Here is a 14,393-nt window from a genome sequence, read left to right as displayed (position 1 = left end):
ACTCTTTCTAAAGGATTCTGACATGACTGTCCTTCATTCTGGAATGGCACACAGCCAGGTACAGGAGAATGAGCATCAGTGGTATTCATTTTCTTGGAAATCCATTCTTAACTTCCAAAGAGCGACTGCTTCATACCATACCAACACCTTCCCCTCCCCAAACCTTTTGGTAACTATGACACCACTGTTTGACCTGACTACACAACGATCCAAGGCCTCTTGAACACAAAAATACACTGGCTAACTCTACTAGTCTTCTCTTTTCTAGATATAGGAGAAAAATCTCATAAGAAAAACAAGCTATATTAAAAAAACTCTGCATTTTGTATCAAAAGAAAAATCTCTTATGTAAATTAAAATGTAAAAGAACAATATCACAAACAATAGGAAAACAAACACTTTGAGGCCCCTGATCCTATGAAATTATCAAATAAAAGAAGCCTGAAATGGATTTTGCACTTGAGTTAACACAAACTAATATTTTTCCGAAATTTTATGCTTGTGGAATCAGCTGATGAAAATCAACAGACATTTTATTTTAGAAAAAAAATTAATCCTAATTCAATAACAATCCTAATGCTAAATTAAATTATATTGTAAAAGTAGGGCTGAGTTCACAGTAACAATCTTGTAGCTTGACATAAGTAACAAAGCTGCAATGCTTTCCAGCTCTTTGACACAATATTTTGGTCATCCTACTGGTATAGTTATTTGCTTATTGAGTCCAAACAGCACAGAACACAAAATATATCACGTTCTGGGTAAATTCATCAAGGGACTAGAGATTTAGGAGAACAGTTTAGGCTTAAGATTTCATCAGTTATGTAAGGGCTTGTCAGGTGTGATACCCTCAGTTTCAAAACTACAACAAAGAAACGAAAAACAAAGAAATATGAGAACAGAAATGTACAATCAAGGCCTAGAAAGGGCAACCTATTTCACTGAACTTGTGCAAGGCTTTACTTGGAGTGCTTTATAGGACACGTGCTACGGTTTTGGCGTATTTTTGATTTAAATGGAAAAAATGCACTTGGCCATTTTTCATCAACTGCACAGCTACTCATACTAACCCTGTGATGCCACATATATTTGAAATAAAACACTGCATCCCAAAGATGCACCTGTGCTTTTATTACATGTAAAATAAAAGGAGTCCAATTTGCCTGACTGAATTTAAGTGTGTGTAGTAGGTTTGGTGGCATCAGAATGAGGGAATGGAAAATAAAATGATATCCAAAAAACAGTATTAAATATTGCTGAATTTTTAAAAAATTGCTATTTAAAATTTCTGACAGTAAAGGTTGTTTTTCTCTAGAAGTATTCAATGACCTGTGACATACAAAACCCTTTTTTATAAATCGTGCAATGAAATGGAGTCTTTAATAATAGAAAATAGAATCAGAAACTCTCCCCCCAACCGTTTTTTTTTTTTTTTTTTTTAAATCTGTGAAAAAATTTAACTTACCAAGAAGACCTGTCCCCAGTAGAGGGTTAAGTAGCTGTGGCACCACAGAGTTATTGTTGAGTTTAGCTGGACCAGATGTATTCCCAGCATTATTAGATATGTTCAGCAATGTTTCTGCCATTGACACCACTGCTGTCCCACCAAGTGTTGAGACGGACAGTGCTGTCACTGCTGATGATGTAGTGGTTGTGGTAGTGGTTGCCTGGGAGGAGGTTGCTATGGATATCTCTGGATGATTAGCAGTGTTGCCCGATGCGGAGTTCAGGACACCTCCCAACAGCTGGGGATTTAAGGCCATTAATCCCGAGGCCCCAGTGACAGCTGGGAGGAGCAAGGGGTTAGAAGTAGTGTCAATGCCTGTAAAGCTTGGTATAGGGTTCCCCAGGGGGTTGGTTAAAAGGGTCTGTGCTCTGTTGCTGTCTGACTGATTGCTTGGCAAATGGTCTGGTGGGGCTGTCATCTGTGTTACTGAGGGTAAAGGGTTATTTTGCTGTTGTAACAAATCTGAGATGGTCAAATTGAAAGATGGTAGGGGAACCATGGCAGCTGCTTGGGCTTGATTCTGAAGTAGGGCTGCTAGAAGCTGAAAATGAGCAGGTTGTAATACCTGCCCATCCATGTCACTGGAGAGAAAAGCTAGCGCAGCATTTACACTTGGGTTGAGTAAACCTAAAGGGTTGAGTATGACTTCAGACTTGCCTTCTCCTGCTGAAGGCTGTAGTATATTTAATAGATTCTGGTTTAAGAGATGTTGTTGATTCACTGGCAAAGAGATAGGTAGAGAATTGAGAAGGTTTGGATTCAAAGAATGCGGAAGATTGTTGTTTGAAGAGCAGTTCTGTGGAAAGTGAAGTGTGTGTTCGTGGCCAACAAAAGGGAAATCACTCCCAATGGGCAGCTGGCTCGGAAGTGGGTTTGCAGCTGCAGTAGTGACTATAACACCATCTTGAAGAACGGATGTTGTCTTTGTGATGGCTGGTTGGCTGGTTCCAGCTATGGCTATGGAAGATGATGGTCCTGAACTCCCTGTAACACAAAACAATACATACATTAATAATGTCTATCGAAGGACAAATATTATCATCACTGCAATGATAACCAGACTCATCCAAATTTAGCTATATCCAACACTCAGAAGAAGAAAATTCAAACAGCATGATTTTAACATTTTTTAATAAGAAAGAATTTGCAATGAATTATTTCTGATACTACACAGAAATGCCATTGTCACATCACAACTGGAATCCTGCTTAAATGAAAAACTTACGCTTCTTTTCAAACTCCTTCAGCAGAGAATTGTATAAGAGGATTTCATTATTTTATTAAATATATTTTGGATTCGTCTAGGACTGAAAACCACCCATCTGTTACTATCTTCAGTCTTGAACCCACACCACATCCACTGCTAAAATGATCAGCAACGGCCTTAAAACCTAACGGTAAAGAGTGTGGTCCTAAGATTAGATCCATGAATTCTGGCTCATAGTTTGCTGATTCTATTCCCAACTCTGCCACCGTATTGCTTTTTCCATCTGTAAAATGATCAGAACATTTCCCATCTCACAGTATGTTTTGTGAATTATTGTTTGTAAAACATCATTTCTGTCATCTTTGGAGAAAAGCATAATTATTATTATTAGTGTGTAATTTAACTGGCAAGCTCCAGAAAACATTAAAGACAAATACAAGTTGCCAAGGAAAACAACAGAAGTTTTCTGGAAGAAAAAGGTAAAGTCATTTCGGTGGCCTGGATGGATTCTTTGCTTGGAGTGGCAGAGAAGTCCAAAGCTTCCCTGCTAAGTGGATCTACAATAAAGGCTATTTATTCAAGACTGGTTATTCTTTTTCTGTTTCTGCATATCTGTCTATCATCTTTAAACAATGTTGGACTCCACAAATAAATTATCTGTTTTCCCCTACCTGAAGGAGATTTCTTGTTTGAATTGACAGTAGTTGTATGCAAAAGATGTGTGTCAGAGGAGCAGAAGAAATAAAACAGAATGTAACCACCTTCAAACCATACTTTTCAACCTTACATGGTGACCAAAGAGATGCCCTTTGTCTCGGAAAACATAAATAGTAAAAATGCAGATTAATTTTATAGCAATAAAAGCTATTTATTTTATCTTCTATTAAAAAGCTGCAGCAAATTCCATTGCGTAGCCCACTGATCAGATAAAAATCAGAAAGCATCAATTATAATTTAGCAAAACTCCAGAAACAAATACTACTGGAAACTGGGAGTTCAACTACCTTCAGAGAATTGTTAAAGACAGAATCCAATTTTTTATCGGACAACTCACAATACCATCATTCAAGAAGTGTAAAGTATTGACAGCTAAACATTACATATAGTTATATATATATTACATGAGATGTCAACTGTTGAGCTCCTTGGGCCAAGGATCATGCCTTCTTTTCTGGGAAGCAACTACAATATTATGGCACAAATAAACAAATAAATAAAATATTGCAGCTGATGTTGACAGAAATCAAGTTAGTAATCATAAGAACAGGATTTCACAAGCTCCCCGGGCTAGCATGTTAGCGGACTGGTATAAATGCTTTTATGACTAGTAAATTTCTCCAGGCGGCAGTCTGGAACCCGTGACAAAACAGTAAAACAAAAGACAAACTGTCCCTCTCCACATGGTACAGTACACAGGAATTAATATGTGGTCTGGAAATATATATCCAGAGTGGTAGGCAACTTCCCCAAAAAAGCTAATTAAAAAGTGAAAATAAAACAAGTTCATAAGGAACCTTTCAAACACTGAGATGACAAGGGTGGTGAGTGGCAATTGAATGACATGTAAGAGAATGAGAATTACAAGTATGTCAAGTAAGTTTGTTTTCTGTCAAGATTATTCTCCTATTAGATACTCATTTCTGCAGACTAAAAGTCTCTAAAACAAAATGTCATAGAAAAAAAATCTCTCTCTCTTTTGCACACACACAAATTGCATGGAACATGACCACATCAACATAATGGAATGGTACGTTAGAGGTTTTGGATTTTTCTCTTTTTAATGTGAGTTTGTGATGGTCACATTGGCTCCAAAAGGCAACAACATGCATGAAATGTGTAATTCATCCCAAATGAGAGGGATTAACAATTTACAAATAATTTTAGCATGTTTTATTGATACTATTTTTCATTTCTCATATCTATAAGCCAGACATCCTTAGTACCATGAGTTTGACTGTACAGGTCCCAGAGAACAGAAACCAGAAATAACTACTATATTTTAGAAACCCCTGAAAACATTAAGTAACTTTTTCAAACATAATGTAGCATATTTTAAGGACTTTCCAGGGCTAGAAGCATTTCACTGGAAAGCAGGGAAACTTCCTTTTCTAACAGTATAAAACTCCCATTTCTAGCTCTGATGTGTCAGGTAAATATTGGTATCTGTTTGTAGTGCAGGATTGAATCCTGAAAGACAAAAAAAGGGTTTATCCACCTTTTGTAATTGTGGTTCTTTGAGATGTGTTGCTCATGTCCATTCCATTGTGGGTGTTTGTGCGCCCACGTGTGTGGTCGTTACAGACTTTTGCCTTAGTGGAGGGGTTCTCAAACTTCATTGCACCGCAACCCCCTTCTGATACCAAAAATTCCTACACGACCCCACAAGGGGGACCGAAGCCAAAGCCCAAACACAAGAGCTTCAGCTCCAGGTGGGGGGGCCTGTAACCTGAGCCCTGTCACCCAAGGCTGAAGCCTTTGGCCCTGGGCTGCGGGGCTCAGGCTTTGGCCCCGGACCTCAGGAAGTCTAACGTCAGCCCTGACAACCCCATTAAATGGGGTCCCGACCTACTTTGGGGTCCTGACCCACAGTTTGAGAACTGATGCCGTAGCGAGATCCGTAGGGCTGGCTGTGGCACGCTCTGGAGTGCCGCGCTCATGCGGCGGTATATCAGGTGCCACCAGCCCTGCGCCCTCTCAGTTCCTTCTTGCCAACTACTCCGACAGAGGGGCGGGGGGCGGGTAATGGAATGGACATGAGCAATACATCTTGAGGAACAACAGTTGCAAAAGGTGGGTAATAGTTTTTTCTTTGAGTGCTTGCTCATGTCAATTCCATTGTAGGTGACTCACAAGCAGAATACCTGGAGGTGGGCTCGGAGTTCACAGTCTTTCAGATTGGAGTACTGCTCTGCCAAAACCAGCGTCATCTTAGCTTGCTGGGTCAGCGCATAGTGGAAAGCAAACGTGTGGACAGATGACCAGGTTGCGGCATGGCAAATTTCTTGGGTTGGCACCTGAGCAAGAAAGGCTGCCGATGACGCGTGCACCCTAGTCGAGTGAGCCATCATGATCGCTAGTGGGGGCACCTTCGCCAGCTCATAGCAGTAGTGGATGCAGGCCGTGATCCAGGCCCAGATTCTCTAGGTAGACACTGGGCAACCATTCGTCCTCTCCACGACAGCAAACAATTGTGTTGAGTTACAGAACGGCTTTGTTCTATCTATGTAGAAGGCCAGTGCCTGTTTGATGTCCGGATATGCAGCCTGCATTCCTCATCAGTCGTATGAGGCTTTGACAAGTATAGAGCTGGGAGACGACCTTGGGCAGAAATGCTGGGTGCAGACACAGTTGGACCTTGTCCTCATAGAAGATTGTATAAATCGGTTCTGACATGAGTGCCCTGATCTTGGTCACCCTATGGACCAAAGTTATGGGAACCCAAAAGGAGACTTTCCAGGAGAGAAGCAGGAGGGAACAGGAAGAAAAGGGCTTGAAGGGGAGCCCCCATGAGCCTTGACAACACAAGATGCAGGTCCCAAGGAGGTACCAGGTCCCGGACATGCGGGTAAAGGCGCTCCAGACCTTTCAGGAACTGCACCATCATGGGATGGGTGAAGTCCGTTCTGCCTTGAAACGGAGGGCAGAAGGCCGAAATGGCCGCCAGCTGTACCTTGACTGAAGATAGCGACAGCGCAGCAAATAGTCCAGGATGTCCTGCAGTGGGGCCTCTTCCTCATGAATGCGGCGATCCGAGGCCCAATACGAGTACCGCTTCCACTTTGCCACGTAGGTAGCCCTGGTGGAGGGTTTTCTGTTGGGCACCAGTGGAACACCGCCATTCTTCCCCAGTTAGCCACCCAGTAGCCAGGCAGTCAACTGCCGCGCTGCCAGGTTTGGATGCAGTAGATCACTGTGGTTCTGTATAGCAGATCCGGCCAAAGAGGCAGCTGCAGCGGGATGGGTGCCGAAAGACTCAGCAGCATGCCAAACCAGTGTTGATGAGGCCACGCTGGGGCTTTGAGGATGACTGTCACTTTGTCTTGCTTTACCTTTAGCAGGACCTTGTGGATTAACGATATTGGCAGGAAGGCGTACATCAGTGCTCCCGACCACAGCATCAGGAAGGCATCCAACAGGGAGCCCCTGTCTCTGCCCAGCAGAGAACAGAACACGTGGCACTTTCTATTCTGCCTGGACGCAACAGGTTCACCCAAGGAGTTCCCCACCTGTGGAAAACTAGGCTGACCACCTCCGGATGGAGTGACCATTTGTGGCAAGACAAGAAGGTCCTGCTGAGGTGATCTGCCAGGATGTTCTTGGTTCCGGGCAGGTGGGTGGCTACCAATGAATAGCCTGAGACACACAGAAGTCCCAGAGGTGCTGCCCTGCCTGTTGACGTAATTAATCGCAGCAGTATTGTCTGTCAGAACCTGCACCACCTTGCCTTCCAGGTGGGGCAGGAAAGCCTGGCAGGCCAGGCGAATTGCTCTGAGGTCCCTGACATTGATATGAAAGCCTAGCTTGTGTTGTAGCCAGAGATCCTGGGTATTCAGCTCACGCAGATTGGCTCCTGAGCCAAGATCAGACACGTCTGAGACCAGGGTGAGCGACGGAGATGGGGTTGCGAAGGGGACTCCTTGCTGCACCGAATTGGAATCCTGCCACCAGTCCAGAGACAAGAAGAAGATGTGGCTCAGCACCATGACCTGCTCGGTCCAGGGGATGCCTGCTGGGAAAACAGACTGAGGCCAGCCACGCTTGCAGAGGCCTCAGAGGAAGCTGGGCGTGGTTGACCACGTATGTTCATGTGGCCATGTGGCATATCAGTCACAGCCATGTGTGGGCTGTGGTGAGTGGTTGGCTCTTTATGAGGGAGATCAAGTCCATCATAGCCTGAAAATGCACTTCTGGCAGGAAGGCCCTGGCCTGTGTAGAGTCGAGAACTGCTCCAATGAACTCTATGCGTTGGACCAGCGTTAACATGGATTTTTCTGTATTTATTAACAGGCCCAGGTTGCCGCAGATGGAGCACACCAAATCAAGGCTCCTGTGCACCTGCTCCAGAGACCTGCCCTTAATGAGCCAGTCGTCAAGATATGGGAAGATCTGGACCCCTCGACGCCTCAGGAAAGCCGCCATCGGCGCCATGCATTTTGTGAACACCCTAGTGGCCAAGGATAGGACAAGGGTACCGCTGTGAACTGGAAGTGGTGCCCAGCCACTATGAAATGCAGGAAACACCTGCGTCCTGGGAATATGGAGACATGAAAATAAGAGTCCTTGAAATCAAGAGTGGCGTACCAGCCCCCTGGATCCAGGGAAGGGATGGTGGAGGCCCGGGAGACCATGTGGAACTTCCAACTTCTTGAGAGCCTTGTTGAGGCCCCACAGGTCCAGAATGGGTCTGAGGCCCTCTTTTGCCTTCGGGATTAGGAAGTAGCGGGAGTAGAATCACCTTCCTTCCATGTCTCGAGGAGCCTCTTCCACAGTTCTCGAACTTAGGAGCTTCTTGACCTCCTGATCGAGTTGCTCGTGAGAAGGGTCCCTGAAGAAGGATGGGGAAGTGGGGTGATGGGAGGGAGGAGTGGCCAGAAATTGCAGGGTATAGCCCCGAGCCACTATGTCCAGGACCCAGCAGTCCAACATAACCCACGACCAGGGGGGAAAAGGCCGTTGAGGAAAAAACGGAAAGGATCCGGGCAGTTGACTGGTGCATTGTTCCTGAGTACACCCTCAAAATGAGCACTTCTGGCCCCTCTGGTGCTTCTCTGGGCCAGGCTGTGCAGGAGACTGGGATGACCAAGGGTGGCAGTGGCTGAACCTGACGTCCTATTTCCTTACAGGCCCTTGTTGAGGCTGCCATTGTCAAGGTGGCGGAGGAGGCCAAAACGGCTGTCTCAACACCTGAGGAGTGCGCATCCCCAGAGAGTGGAGGTTGCCCACGTGTCTTTCAGGCTGTGCAGATGCGCATCTGTTTGGTCAGAGAACAGGCAGACACCGCCAAATGGGAGGTCCTGAATAGAGGCCTGCATCTCCTGGGACAGACCAGTGGTCTGGAGCCAGGAACGGGGCCGCATGACAACCGCCGAAGCGACCACCCATGCAGCTGAACCTGCCATGTCCCAGGCCATTTGGAGGGAGCACTCCTTGGCCATCGCCTGGGACATGGAGTCCTTGAACTTGAGAAGAGTCCCACAACTTATTGCGAACCCCCAAGAGGGCCTGGCGTTTACCACCTGAAACTGGAGCTGGCCATAGAATAAATTTTGCAACCGAACAAATCCAGCCTCTTGGCCTCCTTATTTTTATGGGTGGAACTGATGGGCCACCATTTGTCCCTCTTGTTGGCCACCGAGACGACCAACGAACCCGGTGGCAGGTGGGTGTACAAGTACTCAAACCCATTTGCGGGGACAAATTACTTCTTTTGGGCCCTCTTAGAAGTGGGTGGGCTGGAGGACGGGGTTTGTCAGCTGGTTTTGGCAATGTTCAGGACGCCCTCGTGTACTGGGAGCACGACATGGGCTGGGGTGGACCTTGAGAGCACATAAAACTATGTGTTCGACTGCTCCTCCGACTGCTCCTCCATCTCCTCCGCCTTGAGACCCAGGTTGGAAGCCACTCTGCGGAGCAGCGACTGATACTCCCTAAAATTGTCTGGCAGACTAGCTCTCAAGGGGCCCGCCACCACTTCGCCTGGAGAGGAGGATGAAGATTGGACGACCGGGGAAGGTCTGGCGGTGTCCTCAACCATTGGAGAGGGCAGTCTTGGGGTGAATACCAGCTCCTCATCAACAGTGGCTGCTGGAGCGTCCTGCACTGAATCCAGTGCTGTTGGTGCCATGGGTGCTGACTTTGGCATGTCTGACATGGCGACCGAGGGCTGGCGGGAGTGGGGTAATGGCGTGATGGGAACACGCTATGCGTTCCAATAAGGCCTTTGGGTCGGCCACTGGCCCTGCTGCCAGGTCAGCACCAATGCCGCGGCCCTGCCCTCCGGGCAAGGGGTTGAACTGCGCCTCCGAGCCGAAGAAGTCGTCATCTTCTGGTGAACAAGGTGAGGCTGTGGAGGCTTGGGTTTGGCAGCTCACTGTCGCCACCGGTGATCGATGCCGGGAACAGTCCAACCAGTACCAGGAGTAGGGCGAGCGGCGCCATGTCAGGGAGTGACCTCAAGGTCTCAGCGATGGTGACCAACAATGTGACAAAGATGGGTGCTGGGGAGATTGTCAACCCCTGGGCAAGCTCTGGCCTGAAGATGGGGATCGGGATTGCTGTGACGATGACTCGTAGCAGCGAGCCAGAGACCTGGGCCAATGTAGAGAACAAGAATGTGGCGATCTAGGGCTCTGTCTTGGCTCCGGAGACCAGTGGCGCTCACTTGTTTTGTGTAAGGCCTTGCCAGAGGATTTGCCCTCATGGGATCCATTGCCGCATGTGGTGCTGGCTGTGGCAGAGGTGCTCTTAGCTCTCCAGGTGCTGGGGGTCAGAGCGTTGACTGCACTGTCAGCTTGGGCCCTTTATCACTCCCTGAAGTCGGTGGCGGGTCCTTTCAGGGGGGGAACTCCCCAGGGCTGAGAGCCCTTTTGCGGATCCAGAGTGGGCGTAAGGCCTGAGCAGTGTTCTTTGCCCAGTGCACCTTGGTTAGACTTGCTCAGTGCCATTTTCTTCTTCTTCAGCATAGGTGAAGGGGACGCGCTATGCATCGAAGTTGATGTGCTGGGTGCCGGTTCAGGCCATGATGACTCTGAAGCTGGGCATATGGCAGCCTGGATCAGGAGGGCCCTGAGGCATATGTCGCGCTCTCTTTGTGTCCATGGATGAAAGTTCTGGCAGATGTAACACCGCTTCTTTACGTGGAATTCCCTGAGGCACTGTAGACAACTCTCATGTGAGTCACTAACAGGCATAGGCCTATTACACAAAGAGCAGGGCTTGAAAACTGGAGAACAGAGCATGTCCCCACTCCACCTGGGGCAAAGTCCCTGCCGGGACACTAACTAAACACATAACAGGTACATAATCAGCTAAAAAATGATTAAACTATTTACAGCTGGAAGCACAAAGCTAAGATAAAAGAGAAAACGCTGACCGCTTGCAAAGCAAGGGACAGAGGTGCTCCAACTGACCACCACGGGTGGTAAGAAGGAACTGAGAGGGTGCAGGGCCAGCGGCACCTGATATACCGCAGCATAAGCACAGCACTCCAGAGGGTGCCACAGCCGGCCCTACAAGACAAAAGTCTCTGACAACCGCAAACGTGGGTGCACACACACACCTACAATGGAATCGACATGAGCAAGCACTCAAAGCACGCAAAGAAGGAATTCCCTATTTGAAAAAAAGGAAAAAGTTCTATTTTTTTTTTAAATGTCAAGTATTTAATACTGCTCAGAGGGTGTGACTATTAGAAGAAGTCCTGAAGGCCAGGCTCAGAAATACTACAAGAAAGACATTCACACATGGTTTTCTTTTAACAGCAGAATCTGTCAACATAACATAAGAACGGCCATACTGGGTCAGACCAAAAGGTCCATCTAGCCCAGTATCCTGTCTTCTGACAGTGGCCTTTGCCAGGTCCCCCAGACGGAATGAACAGACCAGGTAATCGTCAGGTGATCCATCCCATCCCCCATTCCCAGCTTCTGGTAAACAGAGGCTAGGGACACCATCCCTGCCCATCCTGGCTAATCACCATTGACAGACCTATCCTCCATGAATTTATCTAGTTCTTTTTTGAACCCTGTTGTAGTCTTGGTCTTCATAACATCTTCTGACAGAGTTTCATAGGTTGACTGTGCATTGTGTGAAGAAATACTTCCTTTTATTTGTTTTAAACTTGCTGCCTAATTATTTCATTTGGTGACCCCTAGTTCTTGTGTTATGAGGAGTAAACAACACTTCCTTATTTACTTTCTTCACACCAGTCAAGATTTTATAGACCGTTATCATATCCCCCCTTAGTCATCTCTTTTCCAAGCTAAAAAGTCCCAATCTTATTAATCTCTTCTCATACCGAAGCTGTTCCATACCCCAAACATTTTTGTTGCCCTTTTCTGAAACTTTTCCAATTCCAGTATATCTTGTTTGAGATGGGATGACCCCATCTGCACGCAGTATTCAAAATGTGAGTGTACCATGGATTTATATAGAGGCAATATGATATTTTTTCGTCTTATTATCTTTCCCTTTCTTAATGATTCCCAACATTATGTTACCTTTTTTGACTGCTGCTGCACATGGAGTGGATGTTTTCAGAGAACTATCCACAATGACAGTTCTTGAGTGGTAACAGCTAATTTAGACCCCATCATTTTATATGTATAGTTGGGGTTATGTTTTTCAATGTGCATTACTGTGCATTTATCAACATTGAATTTGATCTGCCATTTTGTTGCCCAGTCATTCACTTTTGTGAGATCACTTTGCAGTAGGGTTGTCAAGCGATTAAAAAAATGAATCGTGATTAATCACACAATTAATCGCACTGTGAAACAATAATAGAATACCATTATTTAAATAGTTTTGGATGTTTTCTACGTTTTCAAATATATTAATTTCAGTTATAACACAGAATACAAAGTGTACAGTGTTCACTTTGTATTTAGTTTTTATTAGAAATATTTTCACTGTAAAAAACAAAAGAAATAGTATTTTCAATTCACATAATATAAGTACTATTATGCAATCTCTTTATCATGAAAGTTGAACTTACAAATATCAAATTATGTACAAAAAAATAACTGCATTCAAAAATAAAACCATGTAAAACTTTAGAGCCTACAAGTCCACCTAGTCCTACTTCAGCCAATCGGTCAGACAAACAAGTTTGGTTACATTTGCAGGAGATAATGCTGCCCACTTCTTGTTTACAATGTCATCTGAAAGCGAAAACACGTGTTCACAGGGCACTGTTGTAGCTGATGTTGCAAGATATTTACATGCCAGGGGCGCTAAGGATTCATATGTCCCTCCATGCTTCAACCACCATTCCAGAAGACATGCGTCCATGCTGATGATGGGTTCTGCTCGATAACGATCCAAAGCAGAGTGGACTGATGCATGTTCATTTTCATCGTCTGAGTCAGATGCCACCAGCAGAAGGTTCATTTTCTTTTTTGGTGGTTCGGGTTCTGTAGTTTCCGCATCTGAGTGTTGCTCTTTTAAGACTTCTGAATGCATGCTCCACGCCTCGTCCCTCTTTGAAGTGCCATCTAAAATCTGATTTTTAAACCTTGAGTTGAGTGCTGTAGCTACTTTTAGAAATCTCACATTGATACCTTCTTTGCATTTTGTCAAATCTGCAGTGAAAACGTTGTTAAAATGAACATGTGCTGGGTCATCATCTGAGACTGCTATGAAATATATGGCAGAATGCAGGTAAAACAGAGGAGGGGACATACAATTCTCCCCCAAGGAGTTCAGTCACAAATTTAATTAATACATTATTTTTTTAATGAACATCAGCAGCATGGAAGCATGTCCTCCAGAATGGTGGCTGAAACATGAAGGGGCATACGAATGTTTAGCTATCTGGCACATAAATACCTTGCAATGCCAGCTACAAAAGTGCCATGCAAATGACTGTTCTCACTTTCAGGTGACATTGTAAATAAGAAGCAGGCAGCAGTATCTCCCGTAAATGTAAACAAACTTGTTTTTTCTTGGTGATTGGCTATACAAGAAGTAGGACTGAGTGGACTTGCAGGCTCTAAAGTTTTACATTGTTTTGTTTTTGAGTGCAGTTATGTAAAAAAAAAATATAAATTTGTAAGTTACACTTTCACGATAGAGATTGCACTATAGTACTTGTATGAGGTGACTTGAAAAATAGTATTTCTTCTGTTTATCATTTTTACAGTGCAAATATTTGTAATAAAAAAGAATATAAAGTAAGCAGTATACACTTTGTATTTTGTGTTGTAACTGAAATCAATATATTTGAAAATGTAGAAAAACATCCAAAATATTTAATAAATTTCAATTTTTATTCTATTGTTTAACAGTGTGATTAATCACTATTATTTTTTTTTAAATGCAGTTAATTTTTTGACCGCATGAGTTAACTGTGATTAACTGACACCCCTACTTCGTAGCTCTTTGCAGTCTGCCTGGGACTTAACTATCTTGAGTAGTTTTGTATCATCTGCAAATTTTGCCACCTCCTTGTTTACCCCTTTTTCCAGATGATTTATGAATATGTTGAATAGGACTGGGACCAGTACAGACCTCTGAGGGACAGCACTATTTACCTCTCTTTCTATTCCGAAAGCTGACAATTTATTCCCATCTTGCGTTTCCTACCTTTTAACCAATTACCGATCCATGAGAGGACCTTTCCTCTTATTCCATGACAGCTTACTTTCCTTAAGAGCCTTGGATGAGGGACCTTGTCAAAGGCTTTCTGAAAAGTACACTTTATCCACTGGATCACCCTGGTCCACATGCTTGTTGACCCTCTCGTCTCGATCATACCAGTGCCAAATGAAACAAAAAGCTGGGTGGACTCCTGTCCACTCCATATAAAAACAAAGGGACCTTTTAAAATCAAGCTTGTGGAGAAGGAACTCACCTGGATGGGAATACAGTACAGGTATGTTAAAAATGTTGGCAAGATAATTAGATCATTGAAATAAAGCTCGTTGGTATGCTTCGAAGGATTATCAGTTGAACAGCTGT

General features: G+C 44.7%; 1 protein-coding gene across 6 annotated transcripts in view; it reads right to left on the bottom strand.

Moving 5' to 3' along the window:
- MBD5 (methyl-CpG binding domain protein 5) overlaps positions 1 to 14,393 on the bottom strand; it is a 254,423-nt gene that overhangs the window by 49,029 nt on the left and 191,001 nt on the right. For all 6 annotated transcript variants that reach the window (XR_013347482.1, XM_077829817.1, XM_077829816.1 and 3 more), the window contains one exon: positions 1,466 to 2,491. Coding sequence is in view for 5 of the 6 variants with exons in the window: in XM_077829817.1 (XP_077685943.1) it covers positions 1,466 to 2,491 (1,026 nt within the window). In the remaining variant the exon portion in view is untranslated. The remainder of the gene's footprint in view (positions 1 to 1,465; positions 2,492 to 14,393) is intronic.

The sequence above is a fragment of the Eretmochelys imbricata genome, chromosome 11, assembly GCF_965152235.1.
Source record: "Eretmochelys imbricata isolate rEreImb1 chromosome 11, rEreImb1.hap1, whole genome shotgun sequence".
In the NCBI taxonomy this organism is placed as follows: Eukaryota; Metazoa; Chordata; order Testudines; family Cheloniidae; genus Eretmochelys; species Eretmochelys imbricata.
This window is presented reverse-complemented; position numbering and strand designations above follow the sequence as displayed.